The 14,528-nt window shown below is 23.9% G+C and overlaps 2 protein-coding genes across 2 annotated transcripts; both read left to right on the forward strand.

The window, feature by feature from the left end:
- Window positions 1-1,965: 1,965 nt before the first annotated feature.
- Window positions 1,966-5,822, forward strand: LOC134826929 (mpv17-like protein). The gene is made up of 6 exons (XM_063839439.1): window positions 1,966-2,101; window positions 3,763-3,899; window positions 3,951-4,028; window positions 4,113-4,201; window positions 4,546-4,658; window positions 5,456-5,822. Exons 2-6 carry the CDS (start codon window positions 3,852-3,854, stop codon window positions 5,698-5,700), a joined length of 573 nt encoding a protein of 190 aa, XP_063695509.1. The 5' UTR covers window positions 1,966-2,101; window positions 3,763-3,851; the 3' UTR covers window positions 5,701-5,822.
- Window positions 5,823-8,096: 2,274 nt separating this feature from the next.
- On the forward strand, window positions 8,097-14,058 carry LOC134828139 (uncharacterized). The gene is made up of 4 exons (XM_063841119.1): window positions 8,097-8,447; window positions 8,619-8,697; window positions 13,310-13,425; window positions 13,556-14,058. Exons 1-4 carry the CDS (start codon window positions 8,393-8,395, stop codon window positions 13,804-13,806), a joined length of 501 nt encoding a protein of 166 aa, XP_063697189.1. The 5' UTR covers window positions 8,097-8,392; the 3' UTR covers window positions 13,807-14,058.
- Window positions 14,059-14,528: the final 470 nt, after the last annotated feature.

Consider the following 14,528-nt stretch of genomic DNA (forward strand, 5'->3'; position numbering starts at 1 on the left):
TAACTTACATTCACACAACACTTTTTATCGTTATTGTCTTTGCTAAAAAAAAAAAATCTCCATTTCTATGATGCACGTAATAATAAAGCTGGGAATTGGACGAGATTTTTCATCTTTTCTTTTTTTCCTGCTGCTCGTGTTTAAGTAAAAAATTAACTATATAACTTTTCATACGTTTTTTCCTCCCTTTTTTTTTGTTCGACACAAAAAATTAAGACTCAGCTTAGCGCAAAAGTAACAAACAGAAAACACACAAAAGACTCATATAAAATTTAAAGTGATTCCGTATAGTTGTAATAATAAAAGAGATACTAAATTTTTTAACAGCTACCGTTCGTTCGTTCGCGTTGCAGCAATGCGTAACCGAGTGAGCGAGAATCCTTTCGTCCCTTTTTTTTTTTTTTTGTATTTTTCATGTAACGCGAATATGAGAGAAAACATGCAAGAGAGTTTTGATGCAGTATTTAAAATGTTTCAATTAAATCCCTTTTCTGTTGATCCTTTTGTTTTATAAAATCGCCTTCTAGGCTCATTTCCGTTCATGTTTTTCAACACACACAGAGAGTTTGTTTTGTGTGTTTTTTTCGTCGTCGTCGTAAAAAGCATGAGGAAGAAGCAAGTCCCCGTGGATTGTGCGGAATTTTTCAGGAAGCGATACGAAGTTGGACACCCTTGACGATAGAACATGCACAAAAAAATAAAACTAAGTTAATTTTCTACTTTTCTTTACTCTTCGTGCTTTGTTTTGTTGTTTCCTCTGGAAATTTTTCGCTTTAATAAGTTTTTTCATTGCATTTTTACTTATTTATACCGAGAATGAAGGCTTGTTGTGTTGTTTCTTTGTTAACTTTTTTTAGCGCATTTTTTGTTTTTAACAGAAAAAGGCGCCAAAAATGTATCAATAGATCTCGAAAGATCAAATGATCCAAAAGATCTCTTAAATTACGAGATTTAATAGATCTTTTAGATCATTTGATCTTTCTTGAGATCTACTGAACCACGTGATCTATAAGATTTAAACAGATCTTGTAGATCACGTGAAATATAAGATCTTGTTAACCACGTGGTTTAAAAGATCTTATAAATAATGTAGTTCGAAAAAGATCTTAAAAAAAATTTTTTTAACTGATCTTTTAAGATCTACGTGATCTACGAGATCATTTTAACCACGTGACTTACAAGATTTTTTTAAAACAACTTTTTAAAAAATTTTTAGATCACGTGGTTTAAGAAGATCTTCTGAAATATTTTTCCACGTGATCTAAAAATTTTTTTAAAAGGAAAAAACTCATTAAATAGATGTTTTAAGAGATCATTTAGATCATCTCATCTTAAAGATCTTTTCAACCACGTGGTTTAAAATAAAATTCAAATACGCTTTTATTTCTCGCCTTGAAAACTCACATCCCATTATTGCAGTTTTGCACTTTTATATGCAATTTTAATGTGCATTTTCCCTCGCTTTTTTATTCTTCGTCGCATTTTCACACAGAAACATGTTCTGCAGCTGAGTAGTTCTTGCAGCTTGTTGCAGGAAAAACAATTTATAAAGTAGTTCTCGGTGTCTTAATCAAAAAAATTGTGGATTATCTTCCTTTGTTGGTTTCGGTTTGTTTGTTTGACTTACATAAAGTTCACCCAATTTAGCAGCAAGGCAAATAGGATTACGATGAAAAGTTGATCTCTCTCATTTTTACTCTCTTTTTGTCTCTGAAACGATCTCTCTTTGGAAGAAACCTCTGATGTACATATCAATTACCCATTTTCATTCAAGCTCATTGAAATCAATTAACTCGAACAGTTAACAAATTGAATCAAGTTCGTATACAGTTTTAAACTATTTTATTACCCGTACAGAATTTTTGAGAATAAAACAACAACACTCTCTTACACTTAAAACAACAACAATGACAGTGAATCTACTAACAACGGTTTACGCTATCAGATTTCAGTTTTTGTTTGTGCCTTAAACAAAAGTGAAGTACTCGTCTAACAGAGAATTTTTAGTGACAAGAAGTGGCTTGTAAATGGAGTGAAAGCAAAAAAAAAGGAGAAAACGAAGATGCAGTAGAACCGAGAAAAGCAACGAAAAATATACAAGGTGAGCGATAATGGAATCACAACTGCACTCAATTTGCATTAATTATCGTCTGTTGAGGCGATATTGAGCATAAGTGAGTGTAAATTTAACAAGAGGAAATGGAGAGTTGGTTTGAAAGTGCGAAATAGGAAACTAAAGGAAAGTTTTTTTTTGTGAATTAAGAGTTGTTAAGTGAAGTAATTTGCAAGTTGTTTTTAAAAAAGTTATGAAAAAATAAATTTTTGTGCGAAAATTTAAAGAAAAATAAAATTTCAGAAAAGATAAGGGAATAAATAATAATTAAAAATTGAAAAAAAAATAAACAATAAAAGATCAAATAATATTAGCGCCCTCTAACTGTCAATCCTTGAACTAATAGATCTTTCAAAACAAAATATTTGATTGATTTTTAAAATTTTTAAATTTTCAAAATTTAACAATTTTTCATATTGTAACTATTTTTTCAATATATAAATTTTTTCTTTAAATTATTTTAAAGTTCACTTTAGATTAATATTTCATTTTAAAAGCCTTCCGCAAAAAATATGATAAACTTATCTCAAAAGATAAAATTTCTTATACAACTCAACTTTTATTTGCCTAAATTTGAACTTGAAATGATAAGGCGGTCATAATTCTTTTTTTTTATCAAATTTATCAAAAATCTAACCTCAAAATTATTTTCGCGCCATTTTTTTTTTTTAAAATGAACAAAAAAATTTAATTATTTATTTAATTTAATTAAATTTATTTATTTAAAATTTATTTTTTTGATTAATTTTTTTTTATTTTAAAATAAAATTTATTTATTTAATTTTTTTATTTTTATTTTTTTTTTTTCGCGCCATTTTTTATTTTAATAAAATAAAAAATTAATTATATTTATTTATTTGAAATTTAATTAAATTTATTTTTTTTATTTTAAAATTAAAATTTATTTATTTAATTTTTTTTTTTAAATATTAAATTTTTATTTTATTAATTAATTTATTAATTATTTTTATTAAAATAAAAAAAAATTATTTTCAATGAAAAAAAATACGTTTTTACTAAATAACGACTTTTCAACTTCATTTAAATTCAAAAAGTGTGGAACGTATCTTCATTTTATACGCATGCTCTTAACATATGGATCGTATGTACTTCCATGCAGTTATCAATAGAACGAAAAAAAATAAAAAAATGTGTGAAGATAAGTCCAGTACGTCAAAAATTTCATAGAAAAAACATCAAGTAGCAAATATGTGTGTTAAATAGTAAATTTTTAATTATTTAAAATTATTTTTATGACAAAAATCATTTAAAAAATTAAAAATATTTCGAAAATTATTGAAAATTAATGAGTGTAAGTGTTAAAAAAAATTAAAAAATAAATTTTGGATAAAGTGTCATTTGAGATTTTAATGAATTTGCTTGAAAAATTATTCAAAATTCAATTTTTTTAAATAAATAAGTTAAAAGAAATTCTTAAGAAAAATTAAAAATTTCTCAATTAAATGAAAAATTAAGATTTCCTCTCAAACACGTGTCAAAAAAATCCGCATTTTCATTAAAAACTTTTCTCAAAATCAATAAAAATGTCAAGCGCTAACGTCTCACCTTGAAAATAATTTATCACAAATTTTCTTGTCGTCTCTTCATTCGTAAACAAATAACATATGATTCCGTTTCTCTATCCACAGACAGAAAAGACAGCAACTGAATACGTTCCATCGCAGCATTTAAACGAATTCTAATAAGATTTACCAAACGTTCCTCATCGAGTACAGAGATGGCGTTACTTCAAGCAGCCAAGAGTTTCTTCCTTCGAAGACCATTGGTAAAAAAATATTTTTTTTAAGGATTTTAATAAAATTTAATTAATTTTTAGATCGCCAATAGCATCGTTTACGGATCCCTGTACGTTGGGGCCGAATTTTCGCAACAAACTGTCACAAAAAAAGTTTTGGTAAGAAAAATTTTGTTTTTTTTTTTAATTTTTGTTATCAAAAAAATTTTATTTTGACACAAAAAATTCACGAAAAATTTTTAGGCAAAGACTCCTGAAGAACTTGATAAGCCCTCGTTGGCTCGTTATGCGGTTATGGGCACTTTTATGTACTCTCCAATGTTATTTTATTGGTTCGTTATTTTTTTATTTTTTTTTTTTAATTTTCATTTTGATAAAAAAAAAACTAATTTTTCATGAAAAAATTTCATTTCTAACAAGAAATTTTCTTTCATGCCAGCCTGAGATTCCATCAGAGTATGACAAAGCTGCTCTTTTAAGATTCACCTTCTATGGGACTTGCGTTTATCCTCCAAGTCTTTACTATTGGTACATGAATTTTGTCTCTTTTTCCAATTTTTCTTTCTTTGAGCACATCTGAAATAGTTGCAAAAGCACTTTTTGATCATTTTTTCACATTTTTTGCTTAATTTTATTTTTTAATAAATTTTAAATAATTAAAAAAATTTTTTTTTAGGTATCGATGGCTTGATAAATTCCTTCCGGGAACAGCTCGAAAGACAATCGTCAAAAAATTGCTCATGGATCAATTTTTGTTTACGCCGCAATTGTTGGTTGTCTTTTTCACAGGTAGGATTTTTTTAATTTAATTTTTAAAAAAATATTTTTAAATTAATTAATTTTTTCAATTTAATTTTCTTTTTTTAATTTAAAAAAAATTAATTTAATTAAATATTTTATTTTAATTTATTTTGCCTAATTTTTAAATTATTTTTTATTCAATTATTTAAAAAAAAAATTTATGTATCATTTTAATATTTTTTTAAATTAATTTTTTATTAAGTATTAAACTTTTTAATTAAAAATTTTTCATTAATAAATTATTAAATTTTTTTAATTTTTTTTTTTTTCATTTTTTATTTTTTTTTTAAAATTTTTAACTTTTTTTTTTAATTCATTTTAATTTTATTTTAAAATAAATTAATTTTTTTAATTATTTTAAAATTTTAATTTTTTTTTCATTTAATTTAAAATTTTTTTTATTTTTTTATTATTTTTTTAAAAATATTTTTAAATAATTTATTTATTAATATTTTTTATTTTATTTATTTTTTTTAGTTTTTTTTTTAATTTTATTTATTTTTAAATATTTTTTTTTTAATTTTTAATTAATTTAAATTTAATTTAATTTAAAATTTTATTTTTTTTTATTATTTATTAAATTTTTTAATTTTTTTTTTTAAATTAATTTAAAATTTTTTTAATTTTTTTATTTTTTTTTAATTTTTTTTATTTATTTTTTTTATTTTAAAATAATTTTTTTTTTAGTTTAATTTATTTATAAATTAATTTTTTATTATTTCTTTATTTTCGATTTAAATTAAAATTATTTTCAATCTCAAATATTTTTTGTTTAAATTTTTCAGGCATGTCTCTAATGGAAGGAAAACCCCCATTCGACGAGCTGAAGGAAAAATTCGTGCCAACGTTCGCCAAATCTTGTCTCTTCTGGCTACCAGCTCAAACAGGCAACTTCATGTTCATTCCGCCGCAATTTCGTGTCATCTACGTTGGAGCGTGTGCCTTTGCTTGGGTCAACATTCTTTGCTGGGTAAAACGCCAAAACGTCTCTTCAGAAGAAACTCAAGCAATTGAAGCAAAATCCGCATAAATTTACTATAAAAAGTGCAAATTAACCGAAAAATAGTGGAAAAAAATTAAAAATCACCGCCAATTTACGCCTTTATGAAAAAAAAAATCAAGCCAAGCGTGGAAAAATTTATAAAATAAAAAAATTAATTCTAAAAAAAAAATATTTTCAATTAGGAGTCATTCCATTAATTGTCATTTTTTATACGAAAAAGTCCTGAAAAAAATGTTTCGTAACAGTTTTGGAGATTACGAAGACATCCAAAAGGCGCTCAAAGGTCTCGAAAGTGTTCAAACGCGTCTCGAAGAAAAGCTCGAAGCCTCAATTCACAAAGAAAAAAAATTGCAACAAGCTTTGAGGAAGGAAACGGAACGCTGTGAAGAGCTTCAAGAACTTTTACGACAAGAAAAGGAGAAAAATGATTGTTTAAAAGGTTTTTAATGAAAATTTTTAAAGAATATTCTTACCGAAAAAAATTTTTAGAGCTCATCCAAGTCACAGAAACCAATGAAAAACTCGATCAATGCGACTCGAATGGCGCAATTTCCGCAATGTCTGATCCAACGCACACTTTTGGCACTGTCAGCACTGTCATGATGCAATACAAGTAAATTTTTTTCTTAAATTTTTATTTTTTAAACCAAAAAAAATTAAAATTTTTAAAGATTTGACGAACTTTCCTTGCAAAATAAAAAACTCCTCAATGCTTATTGCGCCAAATCGCTCGAACTGAAAAACGCTTATCATTACATCCGTGAACTTGAAACAGATCAGAGCAAAATGCACAATCAAATCGAGGATCTTTGTTGTCGTTATTTGAACTACAAAATGAGGAAACATGACGAGATCAGTAGACTCAAGGAGATAATTATGTTGATGAAAAGAGGCGAAAAATACGAAGAAATTGAGAAAAAACAGAAACAGGACTTTTCGAAAGATGTTCAGAGGACAAGAAACGAAAACAAAGGAGAAAAGGGAAAAGATTTTCGATAAAAAAAGGGAAAAAATTAAAAAGTGATAATAAAATGAGGGATTTTTATGAAAATGTTATGTCTTATGAAAAAAAAGTTGAATTTGCAAAAGTTAAGTAATTTTTAAAAATTTCATTTTTTATATTTAAAAATTTAATTCTTAGAATTTTTTAATATTTTTAGAAAAAAAAAATCAATTTAAATAAAATTAAAAAAAAATATTTAAATTAAAGAATTATTTTTTATATTTTATTTTTACGAAATAATTTTTTTAGTCAAATAATTTTCTGAGTTTTTAACATATTTTTGGAAAAAAGAATTAAATTAAATATTTTTTTAAATTTTTTATTATTTTTTATATTCATTTTTTTTCAAAATTATTTTTATTTAAAAAATTTATATTAATTTTTTTTTAAATAAATTAAATTCTTAAATTTTTTCGTCATATTTTAAACGACAAAAAATTTTAAATTTAAAATAATATTTAATTTAATTTCAAATTTTATGAATTTTGAATTTCAATTTTTTTTAATTAACGACTTAAATTGAAAAAGTTAAATAATTTTCAATAATTTCATTTTTGAGACTCAAATATTTTTTTTTTAATTTTTAATATATTTTTCAAAAAATAATTTCAATTGAAAAAATTTTTTTTTATTATTTTGAAAAAATTAATTTACATTAGATTAAATATTTTTTTTAAATTTTTAAAATTTATCGAACAAAAATAATTTAAATTGAAGTTTTTAATATTTAATAAACAATTTATTTTTTTCATTAATTTTTAATTTTAAAAATTTTTAATTTTATTTTTACCCGAAAAAATTTAATTAAAATAAAAAAAATTATTTTATTATTTATTTTTAATTTTTTTTATATGATTTAAGTTCGTAAATTTTATATTAATTTTTAATTTTTTTTTACACGATTTAAAATCTTTAATTTTTTAGTCTGATTTAGTTGTTTGGTTTTTTATTTTATATTTTTTTAATTTTTTTTTTATATAAAAATAATTTTTTGTAGAATTCAGAAATTGTAGAATTCAGAATTCAAAAAAAAATTCATCAAATTGACTTAAAAATCATTAAAAAAAAAATTTTAATATTTTTTTCAATTAAAAGTAATTTTTTAAAAAATAAATTTTTGATTGGAAAAAAATCAAATATTAATTTATCTCAATAGCAAAAATTTTTCTAAAAATGAAAAAAATTTGAAATATATATTTTTTCTTAAAATACATAAATTTCATAAAAATTCCTCTAAACGAGCTCCAACGTTCACAAAATTCAAAAAATCGTTCCATTTCTCGCCAACAACAATCACATTTTGATATTCTTATTTGACATTTCACGTGCTGATAACTACCGTAACACACATTGTCTCTCTTATATTTGGCAGTAGACTCACACTAAATTCTACATCGTGCATGGGAACGACTTCCAAGGCGCTACAAACAAAGTTCACAGTCAGTCTAAAAATTTGCGTTGCACAACAACGTCGAGCCGTGTCTCTTGCTTTTGTGTTGATTTATTTGCCTTAGTCTCCTCTTGAAACTACATTTGGTGCAATTCGCAAGAAAAAAAACGCGAAAAACGTCAATTCGGTGAAAAAATTTCCTTTAAAAAATAAATTTAAAAAAAAATTAAAGAAACTGAATAAAAATCAAAAAAAAAAATTAATCAATAAAAAAAAAGAGTTTCGCGAATTTTTGATACAGAAAAAAATTTGTAGAACAAAAAAAAATGTATACTGTGTCAAAAGGTCCATCAAAGTTAGTTGCAAAAACAACGCGACGAGGTAAAATTTGTTTAGAGCATTTTTTAAGTGTTTGACATTATGATGTGTTGTGTAATCACTTACTACTTTGTTCCGTGCATTTTGCATGCATTTTCGTCCTAATTTCTTCTGGAAATTACTTCGATTACGTAAAAAATGATTTTTAACGCAGAAAATTCGACTTTTCCGCAGGAATTTCACAAAATTACGAAAGTAGTATTAGAGACATGTCTCGGAGGAATGGCAACGACGACGATTCCGAGCAAATCAGGTGAGTTTTTTACCCTTGACTCGCCCGGCAAGTGTTTAAAAATCCGAAAAATTTGTGCCGGTTGAAGGAAAAACGGAAGAATATTCGATAAAAATATCGATCGAAGGCACTTTTTTTGTATTTGTGTGTGTGGGCGAATACGGGACTAAACAGGAGTTTTTGTGTATAAAACATGTGGAAGTGTTATGTAATGCACAACAAAATGCTCGAAATGGAATAAAATTTGTGTTTGAAAGGCGTGCGGTGCGGTTGCTGATAACATTTAATTGTTAGATTTAATTGTTTAGATAGGGACGAGCGTAAAGAGAGTGAGCATTTCACGGCGCGGTGTTAATCAATAACGCATGAAATGAAATTGTAACACATTCTTGTGAGAAATGTAACGAATGGGAGACAAAAGATGCACCAAAAGAGGCATAAAAATGGTCGAAAACGTTCTCATTAGCATAAAAGATTAATTTTTGATGCCTTTTTGGACGATTTTTTGTTGACGAGAACATATGTTACATTTTTCGTCGATCGATTTAGGATGAAGTGACCTCATATTACAATAATTTTCGAACGTTATTGTCACTAAAATTATAAAGGAAGAGAATGAAATGATTCTCAAAAAAATTTTTACTTGAATTTTTTTGAAAAAAATTTAAGTTTTCTTAAAATTTTTTTCTAATTCAGCAAATTTTTTATCGAACTCAGCAAATTTTGTATCTAATTGATTTTTTTAAATCAAATTCAGCAAAATTTTTATTGAACTTTGAAAATTTTGAATTTAATTCAGCAAATTTTGAATCGAATTCAGCAAATTTTAAAACTAATTATTTTTTTTAAATCAAATTCAGCAAAATTTTTATTGAACTTTGAAAAATTTAAATTTTATTCAGCAAATTTTGAATCAAATTCAGCAAATTTTTCAAACTAATTAATTTTTTTAAATCAAATTCAGCAAAATTTTCTATTGAACTTTGAAAATATGAATTTAATTCAGCAAATTTTGAATCGAATTCAGCAAATTTTGAATCAAATTCAGCAAATTTTAAAACTAATTATTTTTTTTTAAATCAAATTCAGCAAAATTTTTACTGAACTTTGAAAATTTTAAATTTTATTCAGCAAATTTTGAATCATATTCAGCAAATTTTAAAACTAACTTTTACAATTTTTTTTTTTCATTTGAACTTGAAAAAAAAATAAAATAAAATTACAACAGTTTGTCCCTCGTCATTGTCACTAAAATAAACATAAAAATTTGGTCCAAAAAATTTTATTTTTATCTCTCTTTTTTGATTTTTCTTTTCTGATATATATTTGTTTAACAAAGATAACGTGAAGTGGCTTTCTATCTTTCTTCATGCGAACTCTCTCACACGGCTCTCGAAGAAGACACAAAAGTGAGATAAATAACTCATGTGTGTGTCATATTTAAATACACAGCTGCGTTTATATAACATTTATTTAAGATATTTACAACAACAAAAAAGCGACAAAAAATCTATATAGAGACGTCAGATCAGACGGTTAGACAATTACGGTTCTATTTTTGTTTGGATGTTGTTTGTAATGATGTGACTTGGCGAAGGAAAGTATGCCGGTAAATGAATAATTATTGTTACAAAGTTTTCAAGTGTTTAAAGGACGAATAATTAAAGCGGATTTTTGAAATTTTTCATTTTTTTTTTTAAATATTTAATTAATTAAAATTTTAATTAATTTTATTTAAAATTTAATTAATTTTAATTAAATAATTTAATTTAATTTTATTTAATTAATTTAATTTATTTAAATAGGTTTAAATGAAATTTTTAATTTTTTTTTAAAAATAAATTAAATTATATAAATAATTAAATAAAAAATAAAAATAATTATTAAATTATTTATTTTAAATTATAAATTAAAAATTAAATTAAAATTTATATAAATAAATAATTTTATTAAATATTTATTTATTTTTTTTATTTATTTTAATTAAATTAAATTAGTTAATTTTATAATATTTATTTAAATTAAAAATAATAATTCATGTTTTTTTTTAAATGCAAAAAAAAATTTAAAATTATTAAAAAATATTTTAAAATAAATTTTTTTTTCAAAAATTGCAAAAAATCAGAAAAACATTTTTTAATTTTAAATAATTATTTTTCAACATTTTAACAACTTTTTATCGTAAAATCCCATCGATATGCCGGAAATAATCTCCTGTACATCAAAAACATGTAAAAATAACTGTTGACAAGATCATGCTGTTCAATCGTCTCGTGAATCTCATTAATTTAATTATATTTTAAGAACGTCTGTGGAAAAGTTCTGACAGACAAAAATCATCCATGCGCAACATAAAAATGCACTTAAAAATTTTTTTTTATCTCAATCAGAAAAATCTTGTGAGTGTTGCACAACAACCGGCAAGAACCAAAAGAAATCTAAAATCTAATAAAATCTATTTAAAAAGTAGTTTTTTCGAGTCGCATAATTTATATTATCAAGACAATTTCGCAATTTTATTGTATCTAAGCTCAGCATACGAAATGGCGATGTTACGTAAACAGCAAAAAAACTAACCGGCCTTTTTTGTATGGAGATCAGATATAGAATTAACTGTATGTGTGACGCTTTTCGTCACGTGAAATTTATTTTTAATCATTCTCACTTGAATGTTTGTGAATTTTTTATTAAAAAAATATTTTTTTGAATGAATTTTGGACTTTGCAAAAATCGAAAGTTCAAAAAACTTTTTACAAAAGTGATAAGATAGTCTCGTGTGCCAAAAGAATTGTGCTGAATTCGAATTTTTTACAGGAGATAAGACTTTAATTTGTAAATTTAATGTGTTATTTTACAAGAATTTTACTTTTTTAAGTCGTTAAAATAATAAATATGAATGGCGCAATAAAGAAATTGCTTCAGTTGTTCAATTTTTTTTATTTTATGGGAAGAGTATTTTTAAGACTGAGTTGTTTACTTGCGAGAAATCTGTGAATTAAAAGACAAATGAATGATTTTTTGGTCATCTGTTGCATGATGAGATTTTTTTGGCAGCGTTTTGATGACCTTGAAGAAATTTTTTAAGTTTTTTTTGAAGAAAAATTTAGTTTTTTATTAAAATTTGAATTAAAATTAGCAAAGTAACAAATTTAGAAAATTTTAAATTAAATTTAACAAATTTTGTAACAAATTCAGCAAATTTTAAATTAAATTTAATAAATTTTGTATCAAATTCAGCAAATTTTAAACTAAATTAAGCAAATTTTGTATCAAATTCAGCAAATTATAAATTAAATTTAGCAAATTTTGTATCAAATTCAGCAAATTTTATATCAAATTAAGCAAATTTCGTATCGAATTCAGCAAATTTTAAATTAAGTTCAGCAAATTTCGTATTGAATTCAGCAAATTTAATATTAAATTCAGCAAAATTTCGAATTTTATATCGAGTTCAGCAACTTTTTGAGAAAATTTGTGTTTAATTCAGCAGATTGAATTTTATTCAGCAAATTTAGATTTTAATTCAGAAAAATTATAAAAAATAAAAAAATTGATATTGACAAAAAATTCTGTTTGAAAACAACCTTTTGTTGCTGCCTCCCTTTAACTCTTATTATTATTTACATTCATGTCAATTTTCTGTCATAAGTAGGTCTGCATCATGTAACATGCATCAAGATAACAAAGGTGCAATTTGTGCGAATCATTTTCGTCTCGTGATAATAATTGCGCCGACGATTACTGTGAAAACGATTTTGCAACAAAATATTTTTTTTTGACACGAAATCTCTTCGTTTCTAAGCAACATTTGTCTTTTTTTTATTTGAATTCAATCGATCGCAAAATTATCTCTTTTCTATCGGTAAATGAATTTTTCCCGCTGATAATCGAAATTCTCACGATTTCGACTCTCAATAAATAAAATTTATTATATTTGAAACCTATACAGAAGCACATGGCAGTTTGTTGTTATGTAATCTGTAAATCCACATGTTTTGTAAACGCGCGAGTTTCTATAGAAAGAACGATTGAGAGAGCAGGTTAATGTTTCCAGTAGTAATCAGGGATGGAAATTTGATGTTTTTGAGTTGATTTGCTTGGTTTGAATTAATTGAAATAAATTTTAATTTTTTTAAAGAGATTTTTGGTTAAAAATTTACCTGAAATTTATTTTTAATTTTTAATTTTTTTTTTTTTTTAATTTTTTTTATTTAAATTTTAAGTCAACTTAAATAAATTTTTTTAATTTAAATTTTTTTTTTTAATTTTTAATTTTAAAAAATTTATTTTAATTTTTTTTTTAAATTTTTTTTTATTTTTTATTTTTTTTTTTAATTTTTTAAATTTTTTATTTTTTAATTTTTTTTAAATTTTTTAATTTTTAAAAATTTTATTTTTTTTTTTTTTTTTTTTTTTTTTTATTTTTTTTTTAATTTTTTAAATTTTTTAAAAAAATATTTATTTTAATTTTTAATTTTTTTTTTGAAGAATTTTATGAGGTCTGTCACTGAAATTTGTGTAATTGTGTGCGTGTTTACTATTTTTTTTATTATTCAAAACGTCACAACTTGTCTGGAGGTGTGTCAAGTAAACCACAAATATGACTAATACAAACATTTTTTTTAATTGATAGTGTTCCGAAGCCGGTATTCGCCACGAAGAAGACACAATTTCGGCAGCAGCAACAACACGTGCCCGAAGAAGTTCTCAGCCCGCAACACGAGGAACTTGTGAAATACATTCATGAATGTAAGTGCGAGGTCACGACTGCGAAATTCCTTCCTCACTCATTATCGCGGAATTTTTTGCATCTGTGACAGTTAAAAATAAATTTGTTGCCGGTTCACGCATGCATTTCTAAAAATAATTTTCTTTGCAGCGTGGAATATGGTAGCGGCACAAAATCCGTATGATGCACCTGCAAGTCCCGACAGTTCGACGGGATCGATGTCTTCGTTGTCGTCGCACAGCAGCTACCAATCGACACAATCCTCCTCCAATAACATGAGCGGCAACACATCGACATATTACGTGGGCACGCCGAGTCCCGTGCTGAATGACTTCAAGCCCTTCGATTTGGAGTCGTGGTGGGGTCGACGTCTCTTCAACAATATCACAAAAAGTCTGTAAATCATCAAAAAATTGTCTGTAATAATAATTGTAATGAAACTAAAAAAAATTATTGAAATAATCATGAAGTTTGTAATAATTATTAGGAAAAAATATTATAAATAAGGTTAAAATGTAAGTTTAGTTATTTTATGCAGATTTTTTTTTTTTAGAAAAAGAAATTTAGTGTCATCCAAAGAAATGTTTTGAGAAAATTTTTTAAATATTTTTTTGTATAAGAATATAAGGCTGATGAAAATAACTTGGTTAAGAAAAAAAAGGATTCTTCATTAAAAAATGAGAATTCGGATTTCAAAAATAATTATCAAAATTAATTTAATTTGATTCGTTTCATTTCATTAATTTTTGATCATTTCTCTAAAATAACTTAAAATGTATCATTTTTATACTAATAATTAATAATAAAAATTATAGTAGGATTTTTAAAAAATTATTTAATAAAATTTAAAAAATTATTATTTGAAAAATAAAATTAAATTAATTAATTATTTTTTAATTCTTTAAGAAAAATTAAATTATTTTTTTTTTAATTTAGAAAATATTTTTTAAAATTAATTTATTTTTTTTTCAAGAATTTCTTTAATTAATTAATTAATTATTTTTTTAATTTAAAAATTATTTTAATTCTTAAATTAAAAAAAAAAAATTCTCAAATTAAAAAAAAATATTACGTTAAAAATTTAAAAATTATATTTAAAAAAAAAATATTTAAACCATTAGTT

This window comes from Culicoides brevitarsis, chromosome 1, assembly GCF_036172545.1.
Source record: "Culicoides brevitarsis isolate CSIRO-B50_1 chromosome 1, AGI_CSIRO_Cbre_v1, whole genome shotgun sequence".
NCBI classification, from domain to species: domain Eukaryota; kingdom Metazoa; phylum Arthropoda; class Insecta; order Diptera; family Ceratopogonidae; genus Culicoides; species Culicoides brevitarsis.

What these genes read in the sequence shown, in the direction of transcription:
- LOC134826929 (XM_063839439.1), top strand. Translation starts at nt 3,852, where the DNA reads ATGGCGTTACTTCAAGCAGCCAAGAGTTTCTTCCTTCGAAGACCATTG. An exon ending in TCTTCCTTCGAAGACCATTG is followed by an intron (nt 3,900 to 3,950) that starts GTAAAAAAATAT and finishes ATTAATTTTTAG; the next exon opens with ATCGCCAATAGCATCGTTTA. An exon ending in CTGTCACAAAAAAAGTTTTG is followed by an intron (nt 4,029 to 4,112) that starts GTAAGAAAAATT and finishes AAAAATTTTTAG; the next exon opens with GCAAAGACTCCTGAAGAACT.
- LOC134828139 (XM_063841119.1), top strand. Translation starts at nt 8,393, where the DNA reads ATGTATACTGTGTCAAAAGGTCCATCAAAGTTAGTTGCAAAAACAACG. An exon ending in TGCAAAAACAACGCGACGAG is followed by an intron (nt 8,448 to 8,618) that starts GTAAAATTTGTT and finishes ACTTTTCCGCAG; the next exon opens with GAATTTCACAAAATTACGAA. An exon ending in GACGATTCCGAGCAAATCAG is followed by an intron (nt 8,698 to 13,309) that starts GTGAGTTTTTTA and finishes TTTAATTGATAG; the next exon opens with TGTTCCGAAGCCGGTATTCG.